Source organism: Oncorhynchus nerka, linkage group LG9a, assembly GCF_034236695.1.
Source record: "Oncorhynchus nerka isolate Pitt River linkage group LG9a, Oner_Uvic_2.0, whole genome shotgun sequence".
In the NCBI taxonomy this organism is placed as follows: domain Eukaryota; kingdom Metazoa; phylum Chordata; class Actinopteri; order Salmoniformes; family Salmonidae; genus Oncorhynchus; species Oncorhynchus nerka.
Genome location: NC_088404.1, coordinates 49,484,359 through 49,497,184, shown reverse-complemented (window position 1 = coordinate 49,497,184; position 12,826 = coordinate 49,484,359). Strand labels below are relative to the sequence as shown.

The 12,826-nt window shown below is 44.2% G+C and overlaps 1 protein-coding gene across 5 annotated transcripts in view; it reads right to left on the bottom strand.

Moving 5' to 3' along the window:
* ptprz1a (protein tyrosine phosphatase receptor type Z1a) overlaps positions 1-12,826 on the bottom strand; it is a 76,615-nt gene that overhangs the window by 16,382 nt on the left and 47,407 nt on the right. For 4 of the 5 annotated variants that reach the window (XM_029668466.2, XM_065022668.1, XM_029668469.2 and 1 more), the window contains exons 7-11: positions 11,974-12,131; positions 8,188-8,338; positions 3,948-4,132; positions 3,546-3,672; positions 41-81 (exon numbers count right to left, since the gene is read on the bottom strand). In XM_029668466.2, coding sequence (XP_029524326.2) covers positions 41-81; positions 3,546-3,672; positions 3,948-4,132; positions 8,188-8,338; positions 11,974-12,131 — 662 coding nt within the window. Of the gene's footprint in view, positions 1-40; positions 82-3,545; positions 3,673-3,947; positions 4,133-6,071; positions 6,085-8,187; positions 8,339-11,973; positions 12,132-12,826 lie in introns of those variants that run through there. The other variant, XM_065022667.1, reaches the window with a different exon arrangement.

The following is a 12,826-nucleotide window of genomic DNA, read 5'->3' as shown; positions in this document are numbered from 1 at the left end:
CATTATGAAATAAGTCAAATGTATGTTATGTTATGCTTACTTCCTCTGCAAATCCAGTAGAATCTGGATCAGGGGTCTCCTCTGAAAATAATCACAGATGAGAGCGTTAGAAACATTTTGGAAACAATAAAGAGCTAAATAAGTTTTTGGGAGGTAGAAAATATGTATATATATATATATTTTTTTTAAATACGCCTTTTCAACGTCTTGTGCTCACTGGGTTACTGTAAGTATGTTCATACAAATAAATATCTAAGACTGATACTTGATATATCTCAACATATTATGGTCAACAGTCTGACAAGTTAGGAAGATTGTTTTTCTTCTGGCCTTCAATTTAGGGCTCTAATCAACCTGTAAAGCTGAAGCATTACAGATTCCGTTAAATAAATTGAAAGGTCATTTCCGATTGAGCCGACATATGCAGCGTTTACAGTGCCTGAGAGCATCAGCTGTTCTGGACGACTGTGTGATCACGCTCTCCGCGGCCGATGTGAGTAAGACCTTTAAACAGGTCAACATTCACAAAGCCGAAGGGGCAGATGATTACCAGGACGTGTACTCCGAGCATGCGCTGACCAACTGGCAAGTGTCTTCACTGACATTTTCAACCTCTCCCTGTCTGTCTGTAATAGCAACATGTTTCAAGCAGACCACCATAGTCACTATGCCCAAGGACACTAAGGTAACCTGCCTAAATGACTACCGACCCGTAGCACTCACGTCTGTAGCCATGAAGTGCTTTGAAAGGCTGGTCATGGCTCACAGCAACACCATTATCCCAGAAACACTAGACCCACTCCAATTTGCATACCGCCACAACAGATCCACAGATGATGCAATCTCTACTGCACTCCACACCTAAAAGGAACACCTATGTGAGAATGCTGTTCATTGACTACAGCTCAGGGTTCAACACCATAGTGCACTCAAAGCTCATCACTAAGCTAATGACCCTGGAACTAAACCTCCCTCTGCAACTGGATCCTGGACTTCCTGACGGGCCGCCCTCAGGTGGTAAGGGTAGGTAACAACACATCCGCCACGCTGATCTTCAACACGGGGGCCCCTCAGGGGTGCGTGCTCAGTCCCTTCCTGTAATACCTGTTTACTCATGACTGCACGGCCAGGCACGACTCGAACTACAGCTGCACCATTGAGAGCATCCTGACAGGTTGCATCACTGCCTTGTATGGCAACTGCTCGGCCTCCGACCGCAAGACACTATAGAGGGTAGTGTGCACCGCCCAGTACATCACTGGGGCCAAGCTTCCTGCAATCCCGGACCTCTATATCAGGCTGTATCAGAGGAAGGCCCTAAAAAATTTTCAAAGACTCCAGCCACCCTAGTCATAGACTGTTCTCTCTGCTACCGCACGGCAAGCGGTACCGGAGTACCAAGTCTAGGTCCAAGAGGCTTCTAAACAGCTGCTACCCCCAAGCCATAAGACTCCTGAACATTTATCAAATGGCTACCCAGACTATTTGCATCCCCCCCTCTTGTTATCTATGCATAAGTCACTTTAATAACTCTAGTAATAATATTATCTCAATTACCTCGACTAACCACTGCCCCAGCACATTGACTCTGTACCGGTACCCCCTGTATATATCCTCTCTATTGTTGTTTTACTGCTGCTCTTTAATTACTGTTACATTTATTTTTATATTTTTGTCCGGGTATTTTTCTTAAAACTGCATTGTTGGTTAAGGGCTTGTAAGTAAACATTTCACTGTAAGGTCTACGCTGAATAAAACAGGTGTATGTGACAAATAACATGTATTTGATTCATTTGATTTGAATGCAGTGTCCGCTAAAGCAGGAACATTGCCTTTAAACTTCAATCACACTGTAAAGCTGAACTTCCACGATGCGGATTGAACTGAGAGCCCTTAGTTACAACTTTGACAATTAGTAACAATGACATTGTATTCTGAGATATTGGCCCCATTGGCAAACCCGACGACGTTCTTACAGACAGACACTTCACTTCAAACGTACTTTAAACTGTAACTGAGAGAATAACCACAAGGAGACACTCACACACACAAACAGATTGAGTATTTTGTGAAAACCATTCTGTTTTTGATGGTATTTGTTTGATGAACTGGGTGCAAAAACTGTATTTTAATTCACAGATTGGTCTTCGGGTCCAGGATAGAGGCTTGACAAAAATCTTCGGAAGCTTGATATCCACATCTTTCAATGGGTCCACAGTACATGAAGCGGCAAGTCATTAGATAGTATGAACCTATATTAGAAATCTTGGTGAATATGTTGCTGTCTCACCAGGTGAGAGAGAGGGAGAGGGAGATGGAGAGGGAGAGAGATAGAGAAATAACAACAGGAGGGAAAGTTATCCACAGGTAGTACTTCCGCGTCAGCACAAACTGAGTGTTAACGCACCCATGCACATGCACACACAGGCCCACACACACACACATCCTCTTACCTGGATGGGACTAAGTTACACATCATGGAGGCCTCAGGCCAGATCAGAGTGGGTTTGTAAAGCATGAGGGGGGTTTTTCAAAAGTTAAGTGGAGAGGGACGGGATGAATGAATGAATTCACAAACACGATTCACAAATGAGTTGTTTTGTCACCACAATTGTCACAGTGCATTCGGTCACACAATTGTTTCAAGTCATTTGGATGAGTGTACACAATTCATGCACATCGAAATATGATGCCGAGTATTTTTAGCAAGACAAAATGTGTTTATTATAAACTTACAATTCAGGATATACAGAGAACCCATCATTTCATACAAATGCTGCACATAAGCAAACATTCTCTTACTGTGACAGGAGGAAAAGATGCCATTTCAAAACAAAAGTGCCATTTTTTATATTTTGTGTGACATAGAAGGTACACGTGGAATAACCTTTGACCTTAAACAAACAGATTGAGGGGGGCATTCTTCCGTCTTAGAAATCAAAGCACAGTTGAAAAGGGTACAAAGAAAGATGAACAGAAGATTTCACCAGAGACAGAGTACAATACACGCAATACATTTACTGTGGCACATAGAGGAACTGGGTGCATGTTTAAAGGAACAGAACTGGACAAAGAGAAGACACAGAGAATCAGGGGGGCTTCTCAAATCACAAACAACGTCATACAGGGAGCATGGCCAAGACGGCGAGGGAAACAGAAGTGGCTCTGGAAACCAGCGACAGTTCGGTGGGTGTGAAATGAGTGGTCATTTGCGGACACCACGTGGACAGCAATCAGAAACCACGATAGAACTACATCTTTAACGTCTTCAGAATTCCCTTAACACAATCTGTTCATACTCTATCTGAGAAGCCTTCAGGGCATCTTATCGGCAAACTGACTGACTAGACTACACTAGCGGTAAGTGTGACTTTGCTGTTAAGACCTACCATTAAAGCATACAGTAAAGGGAACTGGTTTGAAAATGATCAACCGTCTATGTTTGGTCTCTACTCTCTATGTCAGCAAAACGCTACGGCGGAGTATAACACCCCCCCCCTCCCCCTATGTACGGTCTGTGTAGACGTATTGGCGGTCGCTCTTACCGGGGTCGTCGATCGGCATGTCGACAGTCAGCTGCTCGCTCACGCGGCCGTACAGACCGTTGGTGCAGACCGCCAAGACCTGAACCACGTAGCTGGTGTTGGCCATCAGGTCTTGCAATATGGCCCCCTGGGGAACGACGGGAAGAGGGGAGTACATGGGGTTTAGGGTGGAGGCGATGTGGAGGGTTATACCTTTGTAGGATCTGTTCTTGCTTTCAATCATACTATGGTTCTTTAGTTTCTTTGTTTGTTTCTTCATCCATTCCCTCATTCATTTGCTCATTCACACAAACCTTCCAAAATGTGATTGGCCTCAGTTGGTGATTTGTGTGTTAGTTTGCTGAGCTCCAGATCACAAGCATTAGTTCCGTGAACAACCCCCGCTACATAAATGTCCCTCACCACATCCTGGTCTCCGTCGGTCAGGTACTCAAAGGCCGGAGGGTCCTCTCCCTGGGCCAGCTTGTAGGTAACTGAGTACTTCTCTATCCCGGCGTCGTACACCGCCCGTGGCCGCTCCCACATCACCAGCAGGCTGGTCAGGTTATGGGGGTCTGCCTGCACGTTCTCTGGCTCTGAACTGCAGACTGACAGAGAGAGAGAGAGAGAGAGAGAGAGAGAGAGAGAGAGAGAGAGAGAGAGAGAGAGAGAGAGAGAGAGAGAGAGAGAGAGAGAGAGAGAGAGAGAGAGAGAGAGAGAGAGAGAGAGAGAGAGAGAGAGAGAGAGAGAGAGAGAGAGAGAGAGAGAGAGAGAGAGAGAGAGAGAGAGAGAGAGAGAGAGAGGAGAGAGAGAGAGAGAGAGAGAGAGAGAGAGAGAGGGAGAGAGAGAGGGAGAGAGAGAGAGAGAGAGAGAGAGAGAGGGAGAGAGAGAGGGAGAGAGGCAGAAGAAACAGAGAAAGAGTGAGAAATAAATCAATCCAAATGATTTTAGATTCATAAGAATTCCACGTAAAATAATCATTTACAGTGGTAGAAAGAAATGCTGTGTAGAATAAATGTCAAACTTCATTCCGGGCACCAAAACCAAAATATTTGCATGGGGGAATAATGGTCATCACAAGTGGGTGTTTCTCCCGTTAAGAGAGGTAAACCCATGCCTCATGCCTGTGTCAAAGGTCACCATCAAAGATTAGTGCTGCGGCACTAATGCAGCTCACAGACACACTGAGACTCTGGGATTAACACAGATTAGAGGGGGGAGAAAGAGATTTAAATCAATCAAAATGAGACCTGAGACAATGGCCAGGGACAACAACTAAACCGTTGACACATTATCTACACGATCTACGCTAAAGCCTGCACTTCAGTTTACTTAGTTAAGTATCCTCTTTTCCCAGAAGGGTCATAAGGGCGCCACAAGATTAGACCATGGAAATCATTTGTGGTGAGGGGGTGAATGCATTCATTTCATGTTTTTAATGATGCTGAGGGATTCAAGAAGGATACTCACATTTGTACTAACCCCTTTTCAACACAAGAGGGCAGAGAGGAGCAAAGAAACAGCAATATTGTTCTCCAGTTCTTTTCTTTATTTTTAATTTTTTGTGATGTGCATCTCACACCGATTCATGTACATTATACATCATATTCAATGAACTGTATCCATTTTCCGAAGACATTTGGAAAGTGCTCTGTGAAAGGGAGGGGGCAGCCACAGTAACCTAGCAACACCTAGCGACCACCAGGTCTAAAGAGGGGAGAAAGAGGGGAGAGAACTTTAAACTGAGAGACTAATACCATTGCTGGCATGTAGGGAAAGAGAAAGAGAGAGAGACATAAAGATGAGAGCGCGAGAGGGGCTAGTGTATTAGCCTGGTGCCTAAGCATCCACAGCAATTCAATTCTCCCTTCAAGGATATAGAGAGTCCGGGTATAATTAAGAGAGGCACACACACACAGATGCTGACACACATGCTGTCTTATATTGAATGCCTGCCAGCATGCCACATGCTAGTTAAAGTCCTGATTAATGCTGATGTCTAACCAGAAAACAAACTGCCATCACGGCTTTAGTAAGGTCAGGAACCAGTCATAGTATGATACATCAAATGAGCTCTGAGACAGCCACAGTGTACCATGTGTATGTGTGTGTGTATATATGTGTGTGCACGTGTGCGTCACAGATTACCTTTGCCCATAACAAGCTGCAGGTTCTCAGTCGGGTTACCAGTCTTGCCTCACATGTATCAAAATCCACGTATGACATTTTATTTGGCCACCAAAAGTGTCACAAATATATTTAAGATGTTTGTTATTGGTATGTTGCTATTTTCTGCTCAGAATTAAGCATTCTATGCTCTGCTGCAATGACAATGTAGGCTTAATACATATTAATGCTCTATTTGTCTGCGAGTTACTTGGCAGCAGACTTTATTCCAGCCCAGCATTAACAAACCTGAATCTATTCATCACCTAATCATCAAGACCATGATTAGTTGAATCAGGTGTTAGTGCCAAGAACCAGGAGTGAATACGATAGATGGTTGGATGGATTATTGGAGACAGACAAGACAGACAGGTACATAACTGGGAGTGAGGACCTCCTCCTCTGACAGACAGACAGGTACATACTGGGAATGAGGACCTCCTCTGACAGACAGACAGACAGACAGGTACATACTGAGAATGAGGACCTCCTCTGACAGACAGACAGACAGACAGGTACATACTGGGAATGAGGACCTCCTCTGACAGACAGACAGACAGACAGACAGGTACATACTGGGAGTGAGGACCTCCTCTGACAGACAGACAGACAGGTACATATTGGGAATGAGGACCCCCTCTGACAGACAGACAGACAGGCAGACAGACAGACATGTACATACTGGGAATGAGGACCTCCTCTGACAGACAGACAGACAGACAGGTACATACTGAGAATGAGGACCTCCTCTGACAGACAGACAGACAGACAGACAGACAGACAGACAGGTACATACTGAGAATGAGGACCTCCTCTGACAGATAGACAGACAGACAGGTACATACTGGGAGTGAGGACCTCCTCTGACAGACAGACAGACAGACAGACAGACAGACAGGTACATACTGAGAATGAGGACCTCCTCTGACAGATAGACAGACAGACAGACATGTACATACTGGGAGTGAGGACCTCCTCTGACAGACAGACAGGTACATACTGGGAATGAGGACCTCCTCTGACAGACAGACAGACAGACAGACAGACAGGTACATACGGGGAATGAGGACCTCCTCTGACAGACAGACAGACAGGTACATACTGGGAGTGAGGACCTCCTCTGACAGACAGACAGACAGACAGGTACATACTGGGAATGAGGACCCCCTCTGACAGACAGACAGGCAGACAGACAGACAGGTACATACTGGGAATGAGGACCTCCTCTGACAGACAGACAGACAGACAGGTACATACTGAGAATGAGGACCTCCTCTGACAGACAGACAGACAGGTACATACTGGGAGTGAGGACCTCCTCTGACAGACAGACAGACAGACAGACAGACAGGTACATACTGGGAATGAGGACCCCATCTGACAGACAGACAGACAGACAGACAGATACATACTGGGAGTGAGGACCTCCTCCTCCTCTGACAGACAGACAGGTACATACTGGGAGTGAGGACCTCCTCTGACAGACAGACAGACAGGTACATACTGGGAGTGAGGACCTCCTCCTCCTCTGACAGACAGACAGGTACATACTGGGAGTGAGGAACTCCTCTGACAGACAGACAGACAGGTACATACTGGGAGTGAGGACCTCCTCCTCCTCTGAAAGACAGACAGGTACATACTGGGAGTGAGGACCTCCTCTGACAGACAGACAGACACATACTGGGAGTGAGGACCTCCTCTGACAGACAGACAGACAGACAGACAGACAGACAGACAGGTACATACTGGGAGTGAGGACCTCCTCTGACAGACAGACAGACAGACAGACAGACAGACAGGTACATACTGGGAGTGAGGACCTCCTCTGACAGAGAGACAGACAGACAGGTACATACTGGGAGTGAGGACCTCCTCTGACAGACAGACAGACAGGTACATACTGGGAGTGAGGACCTCCTCAGACAGACAGACAGACAGGTACATACTGGGAGTGAGGACCTCCTCCTCCTCTGACAGACAGACAGGTACATACTGGGAGTGAGGACCTCCTCTGACAGACAGACAGACAGACAGACAGGTACATACTGGGAGTGAGGACCTCCTCTGACAGACAGACAGACAGACAGACAGACAGACAGACAGGTACATACTGGGAGTGAGGACCTCCTCTGACAGACAGACAGACAGACAGGTACATACTGGGAGTGAGGACCTCCTCCTCTGACAGACAGACAGACAGACAGACAGGTACATACTGGGAGTGAGGACCTCCTCTTCTGACAGACAGACAGACAGGTACATACTGGGAGTGAGGACTTCCTCTGACAGACAGACAGACAGACAGGTACATACTGGGAGTGAGGACCTCCTCTTCTGACAGACAGACAGACAGGTACATACTGGGAGTGACTGACAGACAGACAGGTACATACTGGGAGTGAGGACCTCCTCTTCTGACAGACAGACAGACAGACAGGTACATACTGGGAGTGAGGACTTCCTCTGACAGACAGACAGACAGACAGGTACATACTGGGAGTGAGGACCTCCTCTGTGCCAGTGTAGGAGGAGAAGGCCTGGCCCATGAACTGCTGCTGCTGCTCCCTGTAGTTGTTCTGCAGGTAGTCCATCAGCATCACGTAGCCCGCCTGCTGCATGGTCATCACCTCACAGAACATCTCCAGCTACAACACAATGAACAGTTATAACCTCTTATAACCCCTCATAGCATTAACTCAAAATAATGTCACAGAGGAAGTCTGCTGTATGGTCATCACCTCACAGAACATCTCCAGCTACAACACATGCAACCAACACATTCATACACACATTATTACACAGCTATAACATGTCTTAATGTTATATAGTCTGCTATATGGTCATCACCTCATGGAACATCACCAGCTAGAATACAATACAACCAACACATTCATACAGAACAATGCCTCTGAGATTTCTAGGAATATTTTAACCAAATTAGTCCCAACATTTATCCACGGCGTAGCCATCATTGTAAAGCCCTAGTTATTTTTTGTTGCTTCGACAAAGTCATTTCTTGAGATTTTTCATTTATTTGATGTGATCAGTGATTCATTTACGTCAGGCCCTCAGTTTAAGATCGACCCTGTCACGTGAACTGAACTCTCCTTTAAATATGGTGAAACTATTCCTTTTTAAATATTTCATTCAAAATAAATATTGAACATTTCATAGTCAAATCATGGTGTAAAAGCAGGTGAGCTGGTTCTACTCTTTTTGGCCATTTTCTGGTCAACCCTCTTACAGTCAACCTTGTTACTTTACTTGGCACTTAGTACGCACTTACTATAGTCTTTTTTTAAATGATAAATTTAACCTCTTGAGATGGGAAAACGTGTTTTCTTATTAAGTTGAATATGTTTTCTTTATGACAGAATGTTAAAATGAGGTGAAATCTTCTCAAAATGCACTAACTTGATGGCACTACCCACATACTAGCTAATTACTATTATCATGATACATTCTCACAGACCTTCAAAACTATGGGTCATACAGTATTCAGACGTCACACAACCTAACACACAGGCCATCAAAAAAGAACTTTCTGTAAATAAGAACTTTGCAAATAGCAATTTGTTCTTTAATTGACTGGTAAAATAAGGTAAAATAAAATACACACATGCTAGACACATCCTATACACGCCTGTCCTATACACCTCTTCTACAGTTGATTGCGTAACACTGTACAGAACACTGGTCCTCTGACTCACACAGCATTCCAACCAGAGTGGCTGTGACTGGGGGCCATAAACCGTGACTCGGGCAGCCTCTGCAACAGCCATTGGTATGTACAAATGTAATGATAGGTGTGGTGTTGTCTAGAAACACACAGTAGGATTCATGATGATCATGGTGCTCTCATGGCACAACTTTTGAAAAAGACTTTTGCAGATGCACAGGCACTGGTTATTAGTTAAGGTTATCAAAACAACAAATATGTGGATACCGTTGTTTGAATATATTGGCTACTGTATGCACGACTGGCGATATGGTAATTCTATCACATAAGAGCTAGTGTACGCCTCCGGGGAGTGTTCGAAAAGCTACCAAGCTACACAATAGAGGGACAATTCTCCCAAAATGGCCTTTCAAAGTGTTTTGAAACTTGAGACGTGACATTACCATACCATACAGAAACCCGAAAACGGGCAGACTGAAAGCCAGTTTAAATGGAAAGAGGGTGTGTGTCAGACAACAGGATGTCAACAGTTAAAGACTTAAAAGGAGTGTGAGTGCGTGAATGTCTTCCCTGTTACCCTCGGGGTATTTGTGATTGACAGGTATATAAAAGCTGTAATTAAAACAAACAAATAAAGGCGCACAGAGGCCTTTACTCTGCTTAAACTGAAACGCATGGTGCTGACACACACACACACACACACACACACACACACACACACACACACACACACACACACACACACACACACACACACACACACACACACACACACACACACTCAATAAGCCACGATCAATTATGAATGCAGACATAAATCAAAAGCAGAGGTCTGGCACAAAGTCCGACACAAAAACAAAAAGACACAGGCGCCGGCATAATGAAACAGTTTAGAAGTGACTTGTGAAAACAACCTTGTGCCTTTTATCTATACAGATGAAGGAGTGTATGTTAAGGTCCCGCCCAACCCATTCACACTCTAAAAGACATCTGTCAATTCCCACTCGCCCTCTTCGTGTTGCTCATGCTATCTCTTCTTCTGTACTGACAAAAACAACATTTCCACACACTCTCTGATTTCATAAATGCACACACAGGTGCTCAGTTGAAGTCAGAGGTTTACATACACCTTAGTCAAATACATTTAAACTCAGTTTTTCACAATTCAGAAGTTTACATACACTCAATTGGTATTTGGTAGCATTGCCTGTAAATTGTTTAACTTGGGTCAAACGTTTTCGGGTAGCCTTCCACAAGCTTCCCACAATAATTTGGGTGAATTTTGGCCCATTCCTCCTGACAGAGCTGATGTAACTGAGTCAGGTTTGTAGGCCTCCTTGCTCGCACACTCTTTTTCAGTTCTGCCAACAAATGTTCTTAAGGATTGAGGTCAGGCTTTGTGATGGCCACTCCAATACCTTGACTTTATTGTCCTTAAGCTATTTTGCCAGAACTTTGAAAGTATGCTTGGAGTCATTGTCCATTTGGAAGACCCATTTGCGACCAAGCTTTAACTTCATGACTGTGGTCTTGAGATGTTGCTTCAATATGTCCACATAATTTTCCCGCCTCATGATGCCATCTATTTTGTGAAGTGCACCAGTCCCTCCAGCAGGAAAGCAGCCCCACAATATGATGCTGCCACCCCCGTGCTTCACGGTTTGGATGGTGTTCTTCGGCTTGCAAGCCCCTTTTTCGTCCAAACATAACGATATGTCATTATGGCCAAACAGTTCTATTTTTGTTTCATTAGACCAGAGGACAAAAAGTATGATCTTTGTCCCCATGTGCAGTTGCAAACCGTAGTCTGGCTTTTTTATGGCAGTTTTGGAGCAGTGGCTTCTTCCTTGCTGAGCGGCCAATCAGGCTATGTCGATATAGGACTCGTTTTACTGTGGATGTAGATACTTTTGTACCTGTTTCCTCCAGCATCTTCCCAAGGTCCTTTGCTGTTGTTCTGGGATTGATTTGCACCTTTCGCACCAAAGTACGTTCATCTCTAGGAGACAGAACGCATCTCCGTCCTGAGCGGTATGACAGCTGCGTGGTCCCATGGTGTTTATACTTGCATACTATTGCTTGTACAGATGAACATGGTACCTTCAGGCGTTTGAAAATTGCTCCCAAGGATGAATAAGACTTGTGGAGGTCTACAATTTATTTTCTGAGGTCTTGGCTGATTCCTGTAGATTTTTTCCATGATGTCAAGCAAAGAGGCACTGAGTTTGAAGGTAGGCCTTGAAATACATTCACAGGTACACCTCCAATTGACTCAAATGATGTCAGAAACTAAAGCCATGACATAATTTTCTGGAATTTTCCAAGCTGTTTAAAGGCAGTCAACTTAGTGTATGTAAACTTCTGACCCACTGGAATTGTGAGACAGTTGATTATAAGTGAAATCATCTGTCTGTACACAATTGTTGGAAACATTACTTGTGTCATGCACAAAGAAGTTGTCCTTAACCGACTTGCCAAAACTATAGCTTGTTAACAAGAAATTTGTGGAATGGTTGGAAAACAAGTTTTAATGACTCCAACCTATGTGTATGTAAACTTCCAACTTCAACCGTACATGGACACACTCACACACAGACCCACCTGCGTGTCGGAGATGGCCACAGTGTTCTTGAAGACGATCCACTCCACGGTCTCAGTGCAGGGTGGGGTGGTGAGGGAGCCGTTGTAGATGAAGTACTTCTCTGTAGAGTTGGGCAGGAGGCCCCGGAGAGAGAAGGGACTCACCCTCCCACTCTTACCTAGACATGGGGAAAGTGTAGGGAACACAGACAGAGAAGCAAAAGTGAAATAGAGGAAGAGATCAAAAGGAAGAGAGAATGACAGACGATAGAGATGAACCGATACAGGATAATCAATACAGGATAAACGATAGAGTATGAATGATAGAGTATGAACGATATAGGATAACCGATAGAGGATAGCCAATAGAGTATTAATGATGGAGGCTAAAAAATAGATGATAATCGATAGAGGATAACCGATAGAGGATATAGGATAAACGATAGACAATGAACGATAGAGGATAAATGATAGAGAATAAACATTAGAGGATGAACAATAGAGGATGAACGATAAAGGATAGAGAATAAACGATAGAGAATGAACGATAGAGTATAAACATTAGAGGATGAACAATAGAGGATGAACGATAAAGGATAGAGAATAAACGATAGAGAATGAACGATAGAGTATAAACGATAGAGGATAAATGTTAGAGAATGAATGATCGAAGATGAACGATAGATTATAAAGGATAAACGATAGAGGATGAACGATAGAGGAGAAATGATAAGAGGATAAAAGATAGAAGATAAACGAAAGAGGACAAACGATAGAGGATAAACGATAGAGGATAAACGATAGAGGATGAACGATAGAGGATAAAAGATAGAGGATAAACAATCGACAGAGTATGATTGATAGAGGATAAACG